At 36.7% G+C, this 18474-nt stretch overlaps 2 protein-coding genes across 2 annotated transcripts in view; one reads left to right on the forward strand and one right to left on the reverse strand.

Annotated features, from left to right (window-relative positions):
* Sap-r (prosaposin) overlaps positions 1 to 18474 on the reverse strand; it is a 217850-nt gene that overhangs the window by 96651 nt on the left and 102725 nt on the right. The window contains exon 14 of the mRNA XM_089089955.1: positions 15309 to 15556. Coding sequence (XP_088946081.1) covers positions 15309 to 15556 — 248 coding nt within the window. The remainder of the gene's footprint in view (positions 1 to 15308; positions 15557 to 18474) is intronic.
* LOC148952575 (uncharacterized) lies at positions 5841 to 11571 on the forward strand. The gene is made up of 2 exons (XM_089089958.1): positions 5841 to 5871; positions 10597 to 11571. Exon 2 carries the CDS (start codon positions 10682 to 10684, stop codon positions 11465 to 11467), a length of 786 nt encoding a protein of 261 aa, XP_088946084.1. The 5' UTR covers positions 5841 to 5871; positions 10597 to 10681; the 3' UTR covers positions 11468 to 11571.

Raw genomic sequence — 18474 nt, forward strand, 5'->3', positions numbered from 1 at the left:
CCAAAATAATTATGATCCACTAGAATTTTGGTCTGATTACTTTTACACTTACCCGGAGTTAAGTGAAATTGCATGTATGCATCTATCAGTCCCTGCAACTTCAGTTCCCAGTGAGAGTGCATTTAGTATTGCTGGGTACTTTACGCGAAAGCAGTGCACACGAATGACTGCAAAGTTACTTGAACTCCGAATGTTTTTAAGTGATAAATTTTAATTTATGTGGTCTTTTCTCTGTTAAAACGGCCGTTTTTAATTAAAAACAGGTCGTTTCTGTTTTTCGGTAAAAAAACGGAAAAACAGAAACGGATTTCCGTTTTTTTTCAACGTTTTCGTTTCTGTTCCGTTTTTTCATTGCCGTTTTTTACCGTTTCTGTTTTGGCCAAAAACAGAAACGGTGCCGACCACTATTCAGCACAAGATAAAAAACCAAATTAAAACTAAAAACAAATAAAACCACCACCAATAAAGCGCATCAACGTAGGGAAAATAAGCTATTAGAGTTACTTCGATGAGAACACCAAAGAAACTGGGGCAAAAATATAAGAAATTGAAATTAAGTTAATTATTCTGTGGCGAAATAATCCTCTTGTTGGCTATTACTGAAGCAAATCGTTTTGGTCTGGTAGGTAATATAGTCCCCTCGTGATTATTTAAAATCTTCATTCCCTTGTTGACTATTGGTTCACTTTTCAAAAGATTATCATAAATTGAGTCAATATTTAAATTTCCCGTGTCCCTATTTATCGAAAGATTAATTTAAAAACTTTTTCTACAAAGTTTTTCAAAAAAAGTAAAGAACTCCATTAACCCAAAAATGAACAAAAATAGAATCAAATAATCTACGAAGCATACAAATACCACGAATCATTATCAATAAATATATGAAACCAAAAACAAACAGAAATTAAAATAAATAACAGACTCAAACTCTAAACGAGCAGAAATTAATATGAATAGGGTTGTAAACCCAATGCTTTCTAAAAGCCAAAATACAATTTGTATATCACTGAAAAAATTTAAATGAATTTGCTGAAAAAAAAACGTGCATTGTAAGTTTTTTACTATACATAAGAAGATTTTTCTTCCTTAAAATCTTAATTAATTTTTGATTTCATTGAGTTAAAAAAAATAAAATACTTAAGAGAATTTTTTTCAGCATAGCAAAAATTGCATTCTGGCTTTTAGAAAGCTTGAGGTTTAGAGCACTACTCATATTAATTTTTGCTTGTGTTAAGTTTGACTCTGTTATTCGTTTTAATTTATATTTATTTCGAACTTCATTTGTTTACTGATACTGATTTGTGGTAGTTGTATGCTTGGTAGATTATTTGATTCTATTTTTGTTCATTTTCGAACAATGAAGTTCTATACTTTTTTTTGAAAAACTTATTTTGTGAAAAAAGTTTTTTTAAATTAATTTCTGTTCGTTTTATATTCACATAGTCTTTTCAGGGTGAAAAACTGAGCCTCTTCTAAAGTTAAACAGCCATCCCTTCCATAAAAACCTTAAATACTCCCTGGACATAACTTACAACCCTTGCCCCTAATTTCTGGGCTTTGTTTCAACCCCAAAAGCCTTGTTATATGATATTTAGACTATTTTGAATAGAATGGCTATCTCAAAATTTCTATTTGATGCATTTCGGGACAATACGACATGTATGAGGGGGAGGGGGAGGCGGTAGCTACCCTCTGATCACTTTTAAAAAGACCACTAGAGCGTCGGAATACCGATCCAATGAGCCCCCTCCAAAGTTTATATGACCACGCTGTCTATAAAAACCTTATATTTCCCCAGGGCATAACTTACAACCCTTGCCCTGAGAGCTGGAGGGGATTTTTTATCCTAAAAAAAATACTTCCTAGATCTTTCTGATACGCTGAACAAAATGACCATCTCAAAATTTTTATTGTAAGTGTTTGGGAAAATGATGAGCAAGAGGGGGAGCATTTACGCTTTGATCACTATCGACTAATAAAAAGCACTAGCCCTCTCAATTTCCAATCGAAAGAGCCCCCTTTGAAGCTTCTACGGCAAAACTTTCTATAAAAACCTTATATGCCCAAAGGGCATAACTTACGACCCTCGTCCTGAGGCATATGCGGGAGAGTTGCCATCCTCAAAGACATAATTTCTAGACCTTTCAACTACGTTGAACAAAATGGCCATATCAAAATGTTGATCGGAAATGTTTGCGGAAATGATGGGCATGGGGCGGGGGTGATACTCCCTTCAAGTACTTTTGACTATTAAAAGGGACAATAGCCCTCTCAATTTCCAACGCCATAAGCCCTTTTTGAATTTTTTATAATAACACTTTCTATAAAAACATTATTTGCCCGCAGAGTACACCTTACAATCTTAGCCCTGAGGGTTGTAAGGGGGAGGGGGGTTGTCATACTTCAAAAACATTATTTCCGGACCCTTCAATTACGTTCAACAAAATGGCTATATCAAAATGTTGATCGGGAGTGTTTGGGGAAATGATGGGCGTGCGGGGGGAGGGGGGTATACGCCCTCCAATAGCTTCTGACCATTAATAAGGACACTAGCCATCTCAATTCCCAATTGAATAAGCCCCTTTTGAAGTTTCTATGACAACACATTCTACAAAAACCTTATATGCCCCCAGGGCATAACTTAAAACCTTAGCCCAGAGGGCTGTGGGGGGTTGTCATTCCGGACCGTTCAACTACGTTCAACAAAATGGCTATATAAAAATTTTGATCGACAGTGTTTGGGGAAATGATGGGAGTGAGGGCATCTGCCCTCCACTCGCTTTTGACTATTAATAAGTGCACTAGCCCTCTCAATTCCCAATTGAATGAGCCCTTTTTGAAGTTTCTAAGACAACACTTTCAATAAAAAACCTTATTAGCCCCCAGGGCATAATTTACAACCTTTGCCCTGGGGGCTGTGGAGGGTTTGTCATCCTCAAAAACGTAACTTCTGGACCTTTGAACTAGCCTACGTTGAACAAAATGGCTATCTCAAAATTTTGATTGGATATGTTCGGGAAAATGGTGGGCGCGAGATGGTGGGCGTTAGTTGCCCTCCAATCACTTTCGACTATTAAAAAGGACACTAGCCCTTTCACTTTCCAATCGAATGAGCCCTTTTTGAAGTTTCTACGACAACACTTTCTATAAAAACCTTATATGCCCCCGAGTCAATCCTTGCCCTGAGGGTTGGGGGAGGGGGGGGGGGGTTGTCATCCACAAATACCGAATTTCCAGAACTTTCAACTACGTAGAAAAAAATGGTCATATACGGATTTTGATTGGATTTATCTTGGAGAAGGGTGGGCGTGATCGGAGGGTTAGTCACTCTCCAATCACTTTCTCTTATTAGAAAGAGCACTAGGCCTTTAAATTTCCAATTGAATGATCCCTTTTTGAAGTTTCTACGAAAATGCTTTCAATAAAAAACCTTATATGCCCCTAGGACATAACTTACAACCCTCACCCTGAGGGTTTTGTCATCCTCAATGACCTAATTTCCCGGAGGGTTTGGAGGGTTTGGCTGTGGAGGGTTGGTCATCCTCAAAAACGTAACTTCTGGACCTTTGAACTACGTTGAACAAAATGGCTATCTCAAAATTTTGATTGGATATGTTCGGGAAAATGGTGGGCGCGAGATGGTGGGCGTTAGTTGCCCTCCAATCACTTTCGACTATTAAAAAGGGCACTAGTCTTAACAATTTCCAATCGAATGAGCCCTTTTTGAAGTTTCTACGACAACACTTTCTATAAAAACCTTATATGTCCCCGAGGCACAACTTATAATCCTTGCCCTGAGGGTTGTGGGGAGGGGGGGGGGGTTGTCATCCTCAAAGACCTAATTTCCAGAACTTTAAAATACGTTGAACAAAATGGTTATATCCAAATTTTGATTGAATGTATTTGGGGAAATGGTGGGCTTGAGAGGGGGGTTAGTTGCCCTCCAATCACTTTCGACTATTAAAAAGGGCACTAGGCCTTTAAATTTCCAATTGCATGAGCCCTTTTTCAAGTTCCTACGACAACGCTTTCTATAGATACCTTATATGCCCCTATGACATAACTTACAACCCTCACCCTGAGGGCTGTGTGGGGTTTGTCTTCCTGAATGACCTAATTTCCCGAACTCTCAACTACGTTGAACAAAATGGCTTTCTCAAAATTTTGATTGGATGTGTTTTGGGAAATGGTGGGCGTGAGAGGGGGTTAGTTGCCCTCCAATCTCTTTTGACTATTGAAAAGGGCACGAGCCCTTTGACCTTCGAATCAAATGAGCCCTTTTTGAAGTTTCTACGACAACACTTTCTATAAAAACCTTATATGCCCCCAAGGCACAACTTATGATCCTTGCCCTGAGGGTTGTGGGGGGGGGGGGGTTGTCGTCCTCAAAGACCTAATTTCCCGAACTTTCAACTACGTTGAACAAAAAGGCTATCTCAAAATTTTGATTGGATGTGTTTTGGGAAATGGTGGACGTGAGAGGGGGGTTAGTTGCCCTCCAATCACTTTTGACTATTAAAAAGGGCCCTAGCCCTTTGATCTTCAAATCGAATTAGCCCTTTTTCAAGTTTATACGACAGCGCTTTCAATGAAAACCTTATATGCCCCCAGGGCATAAATAACTACCCTTGCCCTGAGGACTGTGGGGGAGTGTCCTCCTCGAAGACATAATTTCTAGAGCCTTCAACTACGTTGCACATAAGGGCTATCTCAAAATTTTGATTGGATGTGTTTGGTGAAATGGTGGGCGTGGAACGGGTGTTAGTTGCCTTCCAATCACTTTCGACGATTAAAAAGGGCTCAACCCCTTCTAATTTCCAATCGAATGAGTCCTTAACCAAGTTTCTGCGACAACTCGTTCGATACGAAGTGCCCTGGTCTAACCCCCCCCCATACACACACACAAAAAAAAATATTAATAATACATTGTGCCAACATAGCAAAGATTGTCGTTTTTTCATTGAGTTTTTTCTCTCTTTGTTAATTTTTTGTCATGGCTGAACAGTTCGGCTTAAAATCTTTCATTCGCTCTCTAAGATCTGACAAAAAGCCGTATGCCTTTCGCAATCGGTTATGATTTGCTTATTTTGAGTGAAAAAAAAACTCCGATGTGGTTATATCTAATTAAGTATTTAATATATAGAGGTGGTTAGGCGTTAGGCTAGGCTAGGTATTTAATATAATGTGTTCTGCGCGGTCTGCTTTCCATAGTTCTTTGTCGTAGTTTCCATAATTTTGTTTCTATAGCATTATATTATCGTCATGTTTTGGTATGTTTCATTAGGATTTAAACTAGCTTAACTTTTTGGGTGTGTTCCATGTAACAAGTAACGTTCTTTCTTCACATTTTCATGTAAAAATGCAAATCCCCCCTCCTAAATCTCAAAAAATAAATTTTAAATTTGAAAAAAAAAATCTTGCGACCAGAGTACGTGCCTGCCTGGGTAGTAACGCAAATCCATGTAAAGAAATTGGTAATTTGAAAGAAAGAACTTTGTTCAGCTTAGAGCCTGCCTTTATCAGATCGCAGACATTGGCAACATTAACCCCGAGATTTGAGCCGGATTCTAAGCGGAACTTGGCTTTTAATTTGCGTTTCTAAGACGATAATTCTGTCTTGTCACCAATTATGTACAGCTCAATCTCTGTATCACTGAAAAAGCAATGTACCTTCTTGAAGATTTATAGATAAGGATAAACTCAAATTATGTCAATAACCCTGAACCGTAAAACAAATAATAACCCTTTGAATGAGAATGTGTTTATTGACTAAACATACTCCCATCCCGGTATATATACCAGTGCCACAATAGAAATATATCAGTTGAATTAAATTGAAGAAAGAGATAACAAGACATGGTTTTATTCCTTGTAAGTTTATTTTTTCTCTCTCGATGTTCTTAATGCTATGCAATCATTTGGTCAGTATCAGGTAGTGTTGGGCGATATTCAATATCGATATTGATATATCGATATATCAGAGCAAATATCGATATGGAATATCGAAACGAAAATATCGATATCGAAAACGATATTTGAACATATTTGACTATTTTCAACCTTTTCTGCTACTGGTAAACGTCCTGCAGAAAAGATCCAACATAGAAAATTGTTTGGGAAATGGGCGAGAAGAAGAACAATGATGCATTTAATCCATTGACTCATACATGCTGATACACAGCATACTTACCTGTATCCATAAGTTGGCATAGCCTGTTCTCAAACTCAAAATACGTTTAGTCAGGAGGACTTCCAAATGTTGCTGAGAACCTCCAAAAGGCCTTGGCTGTATTAATGCCTTCTAAGCTGATAGGCCTTGCTCATATAAAAGAGAATTGGCTTTCTATGCTGAATCCAAATATAAAGGATTCATTCAGTTTAGTGTTCCCATCAAAAGATACGAGCCTGAGAAAATTTTCGTGATTTTTGGGAAAGGGGAGAAACCCCAAAAAGTCAAAGAATCTTAAAGAAAATCGTACCATCAGATTCAGCATATCATGGAACCCTACTTGTAAAGATTTTAACCTCCCGTCAGCGTAAATGTAGAATTTTGTATTATTTGTCAGAATAAAAATCACGGATGCATGTTTATTTATTCCTCTTTCTTTCGCCAGCGTGATCGCATCAATTCAAAGGCCCAAGAATGTTGGGAAAGTGCTCGTTCGAAAGAAAACAACAGTTCTAGTTCCCTTTTAAAGTGACCCGAGATATTGGAGAGCCAATAGCCCCCCTCCCACGCCCTTTTTCCCTGAAAACACCCGATCCCGATTTTGAGATATTCATTTTGTTCACCATAGTTGAAAGATCGAAAAAATGTTCCTCCGGAGATAACCTGACTCCCCACAACCTGAGGAAAGGGCTTTAAGTTATGAATTTGGCCTATTGTTTACGTATAGTATTTTTATTTGTAAGTAAACAGGCCTTTTTAGGGGAGGGGGAATTTTCTGTGGGGGAATTTTCCACAGGTAGAATTTCCCATGGGCAGGGAAGTTTCCGGGGCTGAACTAACAAGGGGGAATTTTACAGCGGAGAATTTGTCATAACTCCTATACGAAATTCGTTTCTCTGCCGATTCAATTTTTGATGTAGAGATGTTCCGAGGAAATTGTCATGATCCCCCCATAGTACCCGGGGGAAGGGCTATAAGTTATGAATTTTGTCTGTTGTTTACATATAGTTTCTGTTATTTGGAAGTAAACAGACGTTTTTAGGGAGGGAAATTTTGCGCAAGGGGATTTTCCACGGGGAGAATTTTTCATGGGCAGGGAAGTTTCCAAAAATGAACTTATAAGGAGAAATATTACACGGGAGAATTTGCCAGAACTCTTATATCAAATTTATTTTACTGTCTCTTTGCCGATTCAATTGAACATCTAGAGATGTTCCGGGGATATTATCCGGGGTAAATTTTCAGAGAGGTTAAAATTGCCTGGGAGATTTTTTTGTGGGAGGGAGGGAGGTCCCACGGGGGAAATTTTCCATGGGAAAGTTTTCAGTGGGAGCAATTCTTCGTGGCGGAATTTTTCGCAGGAGATATTCTTCATGTGGAAATTTTTCGCGGGAGAAATTCTTCATCAGAGGATTTTCCGTGGAAGAAACTTTCCATTCGGAGGATGGGATTTCAATGAAAAATTTTCTGTTGAAGGAGTTTTCCGGCATGATTTGAAAAAGATCAAAAATTAAATGAAAGACAAAGTTTTTTTTTTCAAATGAAAATAGGCGTAAGAGAAATTTCTAGGCGAAATTGTCCACAAGAAAATATCTGGGTGGAATTTTCAGCAGGGACGGATTTGTAGTGATGATTTCCTGGTATTAAATGAAAACAACCAAAAATTAAATAAAAAAAAATTTTTTTTTAACGGAAACTAGGGAGACATATTGAAACTTGAAACAAAAAGAAACCCTACCGTATGCGAGGGGAGTTACCCCCTCCTTTAAAGAGTTCCAATTATTTAAAAACAACTCCTGAAACACAAGGGCTATTTAATTAGAATAAGAAGCTTGTTTTTAAAATACTAGAAAAAACGTATATGACGGGCATCCCTCTCATATACGGAATAATTTCTGTTCGTTTTAAGTTTTAATGCTGAACCTTACTTTCAGTTGAAAAAACCTGTTTTCTTTTTTTTTTATTTAATCACTGAAAGGTAGAACAAATGCTCAGGGAAAAAACATTGACATGTTGCTGAGTTTGAATAGCCAAAACTAGTCAGTAGGTCATCTTTCTTTACCCTGAGCCCGAGTAATTTCAAGTCTAGATTTCTATGATATTCACTCTTGTAATCGAAGTTTGTTTTTATTGCTTGATTTTCTATTATTCAAAGTTTAAAAAAATTGTGCAAAATACACTTTTATTATAATTGTTGGTATTTTTCTATCAGCCAGTACACATTCGAGAATTTGGATCTACAGGTATGGGGTAGAAACAACCGCTATGCTTGGGAAATAGATAGGATATAATAATAATAATAATATAATAATATATATTGAATCTATAATATGCGTACCATTCAGAATCAGGGATAGAAGATGCGGATAAAGACTCATCGCTTTTAGAGGACAGAAAACGCCAAAGGAGAGAAGGATTAATTTTGGCCCGTGTAGATTAGATATCAATAATCTTTTTTCATATTTAAAAAAAATCATAATATAAAATAATAAATAATTTACATATTTTGGGCTGTTTTTTTGCACACTAGGGGGATGGTGGGGTGGGGGTTAAGTATAGCGGGGCTGCATGCAATAAGTAACCTAACCTAAATAAACCAAAATACCAACTAAATATTTATTAAAACATAGCTACAATGTAGTTTTCCACTGAATCGAAGCTAATTGTAACCGTATACAAACAGCAATAAACCGGTTGTTGTATGATTTTATAGATTCAGATTCCCGAGTGTGTAGTGGCTAACAGGTAAGTGCCCAATTTTTTTTTAACTTTGCAAAACCTAGAGTTAATCTGAATATAAATTGATCAGAAATATCGAAATCGATAACTCGATTATCGAATATCGAAAGTAAAAACATCGATATTTCGATATATCGTTTGATCAAATTATCGCCCAACACTAGTATCAGGATTAAAACTACAACTATAGAGGTAGACAAAGAATATGAAACCCGGTCACGCAACTTTAGACTGTACCAGACAGCAAAAACAAGCGAGAAAATGACGTATGTTCTTTTTTCTATCCCTATGACTAACAGGATTGGCTGCTGTAATTCAAAGGCGGTGCAGGGGCACCTATTGGGAGGACAGAGGATGTCCTAGATTTGATCATTGAAAATATCGAATAAACCTAGTAGCCCCTTCCCCCTTACGATTTTGAAAACCCTTTTTACACGTCATTGCCAAAAATGGGAAAATACTTGTACTTCCCCCAATATTTTCGTGAATTGGCGCTCCTGAGGCTGTATGCAACAAAATACAAATTTTGTGTTTGCTGATGTTCCGGGTTTCCCATTGTCTTTAGTGTTTATTTCACGTCGACAATTGATCATAATTCCAAATAGAAAATACAAAAATAATAAATGAATAAATACAAAAAAAGCAGTTTTGCGCAGAATCGTGGGCTATATCTAGCCCCGTTAAGGGATATATATATATATATATATATATATATATATATATATATATATATATATATATATATATATATATATATATATATATATATATATATATATATATATATATATATGAACTCATCTTAGATTTATTCATGCTCAAAAACCGCGATTCTTTAATATTTATTAAGCTTTTATGGCAGTATCATTCGTCAGTGTTGTAACGTTGAACCGCGAAAATAAACAAGTTAAAACTAATTTGTTACAAGTTTAATACATCGGTTCTTGTCATTTACCCCCCCCCCCCGAAAATACTCCTTCTCCAGTCACTTTCAACTTATAAAAAAAAGACTAGAACTACCTGGGGATTATACACCAATTTATACTTCCATCATCTCCTCGTCTCTCCCTTAGAACTAATTCTGTATTTATCTGAAGGCTCAATAAGAGCTGGGATGTTTTGGCATTAAAATACACCCTTTGAGATACAAAACTATAGAAATAGGCAAACCTGTATTAGCCTAGGTATATCTAATTAAAAATATGATTTTTATCTTATATGTTCATCTCCCTGGAAATATTCCCCCAGGCGTAAAGGATTAAAATTTTGGATTAAGAGGACTTAAACATCATTGTTCTTTGTCAAATATTAATGAAAAACTTCTGATAAACATGATAAGTTTCTCAGTTATTTACATTTATGGTTCAACAAAGCTTTCAACTCAGAATAATAGATGCAATTTTAAACGGCTGAGTAGAAATATTTCAACATAGCCGTTGAACCGTTTTGACGCACAAACTTGCAGCAAAAAACGGACGAAATTTGTTGTGCAAAAACGGCCGTTATAAGTACATGTAAATCCGTATTTCCTGTTTTTTTTTTACGATAAATATAGTTGTGAAAATTTCCACTTAACCAAAACTATTAGATGTCATATTCATCGCCATTGATACTTTAATAATATTCCAGCTCTTTCCAGCAATATAATTTCCTCTGCAACAATTAAGACTCGCTCATTTTATTTTCAGGCCGCCGTATATGCAGCTTTGGCTTGCTCATTTGCCGCACCTTCGTATTATGGGTATGGACCAGCAGGATCAGATCAAAGCGTAAATGTACCAAAAGGAGCATAGGGCAGTTCAAATAGCACCAACCATGGCACCAACCATGGCACAAATAGCACCAACCATGAACGAAATGAAAGAAATACCAACAACTCAGCCTCCACCACGTGATTATCAATTCAGCTATAATATCAACGATGAGATGTCTGGGTCTCTAAACCAAAGAGTCGAGCAACAAAAGAACGGTGTTATTACTGGAGCGTATGCCTACACAGCACCAGACGGAAAACTAATGACAGTAAACTACGTTGCTGATGATAAAGGCTTTCGTCCAGTAATGAGTGAAGCTCAAGCACCAGTCATGAAAACAAACACCGCCTCTACCTACACCATGAGCCTCCCCGACTCCGCCGAGCCAATAAAAGTGTCAATCACTCAGCAAGAAATGGAAGCAATGCGCAAAAAAGTCCAGGAAAATGAACAGCCACTAGCTTACCCTCAAAATCAACAAAATATACCAATGAAATATACTGCCTCTGCACCAGCCATAAAGGCACCGATGGAAACCTACCCAGCTCATGAACAAAGTGCAATACAAGCACCAGAACAATATAGTGCATCTGAATATGCTGCTCCTACAATACTTGTAAACGAACCAGCACAAGCCTATCCAGATCCCCAAGAAAGCTATCTACAAGCCCCTGAAGCTCCAGAACAATATAAAGCTCCTGCAACAGCCAATGTTGACCCGATACAGAGCTACACAGCACCAGCCCATGTCAAGACAACAGTTGAAACGCCTATCCAAAAATCGTCCATCAGCTACTATAGATAATAATAGTCCTTTATTTCTGTGCAGATGTTGCTTTTCCTTTATTTTTATTCTAGAAATATTTTTGTATCATTTGAAAAAAGAAAGAATAAACTTTTTTTTAACTATTTTATATACTCAAAACAAAGTCAGAAATTCCCTCTTAGAATACTAGAAGCGCCACCTTACTGTGTACTTGGATCTTGAATAGGGATACCAATTGGAGAAGGACCAGGAGACCCATTCCCGGCTAAAAATTCGTAAGACTACTCAAAAATTTTTGTTCAGAATTAGGGTAAACAATATGGACACCAAGACAAACCGGCGGTATGGTATCCCTACGACACACAGGAATACAAAATAAAATGTCTAACCTTGAAACATAGAAGTAATTATTTTATTGCTACTTCGATTTTTTTCTGATTTTTAGTGAGAAAAAAAAATCGAACTTTTACTGAGGGAAATTAAAATGAGTCTGATAAATGATCAACGTTAAATCAAGTCCGATGGAAAAAAAAAATACAAATAAAAGAAGTCCTTACACCAAAAAAACTTAAGTGTAAATTTCTAAGATTATTTTTTAGGCTTCTATTTTCAGCTTGGATCCACTTTTTTCTAATCATATGAACGTCAACTTCTCTATCGAACCTCAAATATTTGTCTCTTTTCACGATAAACCGTCAAAGAAAACTAACCCAACTACTTCTGAATTTTTTTTTTCTCGTGCGCTTCTTTTGAAGCGAGTGCTCTTCTTTGTTACTGGTACAGAACCACCTTCTCAGGGTTACCACAATAAAATCACTAGATTCTGGAAAAAAAAAGCGAAAAAATCACTGAAGTTTTAAATTCTCTACTTTCTTCTTGAAAGTAGGGGAAAGACTCTTTAGGCCTTTTAAAAAAGCAAGTATGGTTCTGAAACATGGCAGTACTTCGAAAGGCTGAGGGCAGGGCCATATCCAGGATTTTTTCAGGGGGGGGTGGTACAAAAGGTTTTTTGGGGGGAGGAGGTTACAAAAAAACTTAAAAAAACTCATAAAAATTTGTTTATATTTACCTTTGTTACGTTTTTACGAGTCGGACCCACATTTCAGGGGGGGGGGAGTCAAAAACCCTAACCCCCCTGGATACGGCCTTGGCTGAGGGATATTTTTTAAATGTTTTCTAGAGGAATATATCAAACAATCCTACGGTCAAGGACTATATGAAAGAAATGTTAAGATGGCTAGACTGCGTCTTAAGGATGAATGATGACAGATTACCAACGATTCTGTATTTCCGGCGTGCCATCTGGGGCCAAGTGAAGAGAAGGGCTTCCCCGAATGGAGTGGGCAAATGTCACAAGTAAGGATTTGAAGGAGATTGGACTTTTTGGGAGGGAGAAAACAGTGACACTTTGAAGAGATTTGGATGGAGGAGGAAACATTACAGCTGTGTTGGTGTCAGACAGCTTAGTGCGGCAGTAAGTTTTTAGTAGTAGTAGTAGTAGTAGACATACTTCGCAGAGAAGAAAAAAGTCGTGCAAACGAAAAGAAAAGCCCAGGGGACTATTTACGGCAATATACACTTGCTTGCTTCCAGTTTCCTCGGAGATAGAATTCTAGCACCGCTTTTATTCTGAATCAGTGCAATTTTTATTTCATTTCTGTGCTATTTATATAATAAACATTATTACTAATAAAAGCAAAAAATCGCTAAATTTTCAAAATAACTAGACAGAAAAAACACTATGTAAAAAATCACTAAAAATAGTGATAAATCACTAGGGGGTTGCAAAATTCCATCATCCCTCTGCTCTTTAGTGTCATTCAGCTTCCATGTCTCAGGCTTCCTTTTTTTCAATTTTCTTGAGAAAAAAACAAAAGAAAACACTTTTTAATGAAAAAAACAAAAAAGATATTTTCAAAAATGTAGGGGGAACCCCCCGCTCCAATTAACAACACTGTCTGATCGTTTACCCTCAATATCAAGCCAATTTTTCCTAACTCCTGTCACTGAGTGTATTTACTTAAGGATATTTGGAATTTTCCTTATGGATTTTTGGACTTTTACAAAGGCAATCTCAGGTTATTTAAAAAAAGGATTTCATTTAAGCTCCTCTGAAGATTTGCCTGATAATTGACTTGCTGACAAAGAAGCAAAATTTTGACGCCAAGACCTTGTCAGAATCAGCGTACGAATCACCGTACGGTTCACTTAACAGTAGTTAACAACCGTAGTTTAGGTTCCGAACACAAACCGTAAAACCGAAACACACCGAAACTGAAGATTTAGGTCGTATTTGAAATAATCCTGTGCAATATAATTGGTCCTATAAATTAAAAAATAAATGAATTTTTTAGCTAAACCGCTCTCCCGCAAAACTTAAGCTGTGTAACATAACACCTTTTGAATTGCCTCAGCCGAGTGGTATCTTTTAGTAAGCCAGCCGAATAACCACAACCAAGTGGCATCTCTATCGTAGTAAACAATTTGAATCGAATAAATATTACATTTCTATTTTTAAATTTTACTATTTATTCTTTTTTTATAGCTTAAACGATATACACGTACTGGGTAGCAAAATTTCCATCCCCCTAAAGTTCTTGTTTTCCAACTTCCTTTCACTTTTCCCTCCCCTAAAGTTCTTGTTCTCCAACTTTTCTTCACTCAAGTTTGCCCTTCGCCTGCATCCATTTTCGTTAAAAACTTATATTGTATCTATAGATTTTAGGAGGGGAAAACCAAGGACCGAAGCGAAATTACCACAACCGAGTGGCATCTTTTCTTTCATAGAAGGTTGGAACGACCGGCAAAAATCAAGATAAAAATATCTGAAGTTCAAAGACAACCAAAAATAACTGTATCCTTTCGTATGCGGTGGCGTAGCTAGGGAAGGGGGTACAGTAATCCCTGGGCACAGCATATGTTAGGGCACCATTTACATAAGCACCCTTTTAATTTAAATACCCAGGGAATCCGGGGGGGGGGGGGATCGACCTCGAACGTTAAAAAGCCTACCTACATCTCTGCTCTTACATCAAAATGATGCGACATCTGCATTCTCTCATTTTTGATTTCCCTAGTCTTATCCAAGCTATAGAACAAAAACTGTTCCGAAGCCTTTTCGTTCTGGTCACGTAAATACTCCATATTTCTTCAGATAATAAATTAATGGTTAACTCAACAGTAATCGCTATAACGTATATTGGAGCGTAAAACAAACATTGTGAAACATGAAAATTAAAATTCAAGTCCACGCTACTGATAACCAAGAATTAGTCGAAAATAACAAAGAATAACCATGTGAATTAGTTGAAAATTCCCAGCTCTAGCCATATGAAGTTGGGCTCATTAAAAAAGGCGAATTTTCTAAGAATGAAACTTTCTAAGAATCGAAGTTCCATCAACGATTTTTGCAGTCCGTAGGAAAACAGAATTTTCCTAAATCTAATCAGACCCATCTTTGGGCATAGTAATTACTTGTCGTAAATGAAGTTATTTTGCAAGCATTGAGGAGTAAGTTAACTAAACATTTACTGGAAACTGAATGCATAATGCCGCAAGAAAAAATACGAGATTGATCAGGTCCAATTAATCGAGTCGGCATGAATCAAGGGCAAGGGGCATCTAGGATTTTTGTTCGGATGGAGGGGGGTTACAACAACAAAAACTTTAAAAAGCGCATCAAAAATTTGTTTATATGGATTTTTGTAACGTTTAACGAGTCTGACATTTTTTTTTGGGGGGGGGGGGGTGAATCCAAACCTAACTAAAAACTTATATACAAATTAAACTAAATAAATAACCTAAAACAAAGTAAATTAAACTAATATAGACAAAACAGAAATAGAATAACATAAATACATAAAATTATCTAAGACAATACCTCTGTAGCATTCGTAATAAGAAGTCGATCAATTTTAGCCATCGCAAATTCGCACATAACACACAGGGGATTATTCATTTCCTCTTGTTTCTCCTTGACTTCTTCTTCTTCAGCAAAATTAAATACTCCTTCCCTTCCCAGCTGGTCAAACTCGTCCCCAACTAGTTTGAGCATATCTTCTTCAATTTCGCTGAGGGGCCTCAACTTAGGTTCCTCAATTTTTTTCAAAAAATTCCCCAACGTCAGATCTAAAAATACAACGGCGTTATGACGTTATATCTTATCGTCACTAATACACTTGAAGGTTTTAACAATGTTTTTAACAGGAGGGTGAATACGGTTTTTGAGTGTTTTTTGTTTTAATTAGATTTAAATTAAAATATAGTAACAGTGCTTCCAATATCTTTATTTTTTTTCGGGGTTTCCCAGAATTTATCAAAAGAAAATTTTGCTCTCCAAAATCTACCGAAAACTATGGTTCGTGAATGCACGAGCATCAACCCAAAATACAAATTGTTGATTTACGCTACTTTACGTTTTTACGTTAATTACGTAACGTTTGTGATTTAACGTTATATTCAGGAAGGCTTAGGAGAATCCAATTATCTGTCGGGAAAATTCGGATAGACCCCGAAAAGTTGGAAATACTACTACTACTACAACCGATAATCACCGTAGCACCAATTCACATGAGGCCAAAATAGCTACGGACGCTCCTCCTGCATCCCAATCTATCCAAAGCCCCCCCCCCCCCTTTACGCCCTAGAAAGAAGTTATAGTTCCCTTTTTAATTCCTTTCTTACGACATCTTCCCACTTTATTCGGAGATGACCTGCTTTTCGTTTACTTTACGTTTTTACGTTAATTACGTAACGTTTGTGATTTAACGTTATATTCAGGAAGGCTTAGGAGAATCCAATTATCTGTCGGGAAAATTCGGATAGACCCCGAAAAGTTGGAAATACTACTACTACTACAACGGATAACCACCGTAGCACCAATTCACATGAGGCCAACATAGCTTCGGACGCTCCTCCTGCATCCCAATCTATCCAAAGGCCCCCCCCCCCCTTACGCCCTAGAAAGAAGTTATAGTTCCCTTGTTAATTCCTTTCTTACGACATCTTCCCACTTTATTTGGGCATGACCTGCTTTTCGTTTGGCTCTATAGGCTATGGATGGCCGAAAAATCAGATCTTTGGCAACCTCTCATCCTTTATCGGACACAAACCATGTCCTACCAACTTCAACCTTTCTCTCATTAGATATTCTTACTTTCGTTTGGGGAGGGGTTAAAACCCTAAACTGAAGACTTACCAGTCTCCACCTTCAGAAACAAGGAACACTATTTGTTCACACGTGTAGGAATAATGTGTCTATTTTCCCCTTTGTACTCCCAGGGAGGGGGGTGAACGAGCCAAACCAGTGGTCTTGGGATACTGAGAGGGCTCATTTGAGCGGACATAGCAATAATAGACGAACCAATGGGCACCTGTGGTGTTCCGTCTTAAAATAGTAAATGTATCTCGTTTTTATTTGTTTAATTATTTGCTTGTAATACGCTATGAATTTCGATTTTGTTTTATTTGTCATTTTCCGTCCGTCTTTTTTATATTATACTGCGTTTGTACAACGGCATAAAGAAATTCAATTTAATTCTGTGTTCTGCAAATATTGGAAAATAACACGAGCCAGTCTGTTTGAAGTTCTTTTGTACAAGTATCTTGCGTAATCTGTGAAGCAATAATCGTTTTAAGTTTAATCGTTTAATCGTTTTCGTTTTAAGTTTCAACTCCTCTCTTTACATCAGCAAAAGAATTTTTTTTTAAGTTAATTTCGAAAAGGATCAGTTGCAGCCTTTAGGCGTAACGACGAAACATTTGTTTTCTACACCACCAATATTATTGGCAATAATTTAGTCAATAATTCAGGCGGCTAAAATAATGACCAACAGCACTGAAATTATGTTATCAAAATTCAAGGGTTTTGAATTTTGACAGTAAAAACCTTGCATCTGCTACCTGTCATATTGTTCAGAAAAGCAAAAACAATTTACAAAATATATGTATCGAGGTACAAGATTTCCAAGAATCCGCAGCTTTGGACCTTTGCTGGCTGTCCCCACTGCTGGATTCAGGGGAGGGAGGGGTTACAAATCCTTTCCATTCAGTTTCGCAAAAAAAAAAAAAAAAAAAATCAAAAATCTAGCCTAGAGTCAACAGTATTGGCGAACGAATAGAAAAATAAAAAAATTGAAATATGGGTATTCTTTTATCCATTTTCGACGACATCTAAAGACAAAATAAAGCATCTTTATCTTTTATCAAATAACAATCAACTCTTCAGGACCTTATTTTAAACCCAATACCAAATCTAAAGTGCCAAGGACATCAAAATCAAAACATTTCTTTTTTGCTCCTGGACCCATCTAAGGTATATTCATGCCTCAAAATTGCGATTTTACAAGTTTTCTTTTCTTTTGTTTGTTTCAAAATAATGAAGTTTTTGAAAGTTTTTTGAAGCTGTGAAAGTTTCAGAACTGACACCGATTTACACCAGGTCATAGCGCTATTCGCGGAGATTTATTCCGAGTTTTTAATAATTCATAACTTTGATTATTTTTCATGTGTTACCTATTTTAATTAATTGTGATCTTTTTATATTATTTGATTTAATATCATGTTTGAGCCATGCCTATGAAAGTTTGTATCTGGTTTTCCAATAAATCACTTGATTTGATTTTGATCAACCGACTGCAGAATAACAGACCTCCTTTACATTCAACTTATATTCACATTCAGTCACACAACACAGAAGCCAAAGAGGATCAAAAACTACTTGCTCAGACTACAGGATCAGACCTCCTTTACATTCAACTTATATTCACATTCAGTCACACAACACAGAAGCCAAACAGGATCAAAGACTACTTGCAAGATCTATTTTTCGAGATAGCATTTCATCCAACAAAATGTAGGAAAATAATCTAAAATAAAATGGGTAAGAAATTGCTCAAAATATTTGAATTTTTGGGAATACTAAAGATATTGTCATAACAAGTTATTTTAATGCAAAATTTGAATGGCATAATATCAATGTCATAATAAGTAAAGGTACTTGTATGATATATACCCTACCTATTGTTCTTCTAATATGTTTCTCTAAC

The sequence above is a fragment of the Artemia sp. Qi Xiang Cuo genome, chromosome 5 (genome assembly GCF_049724085.1).
Source record: "Artemia sp. Qi Xiang Cuo chromosome 5, ASM4972408v1, whole genome shotgun sequence".
Taxonomy (NCBI): Eukaryota; Metazoa; Arthropoda; class Branchiopoda; order Anostraca; family Artemiidae; genus Artemia; species Artemia sp. Qi Xiang Cuo.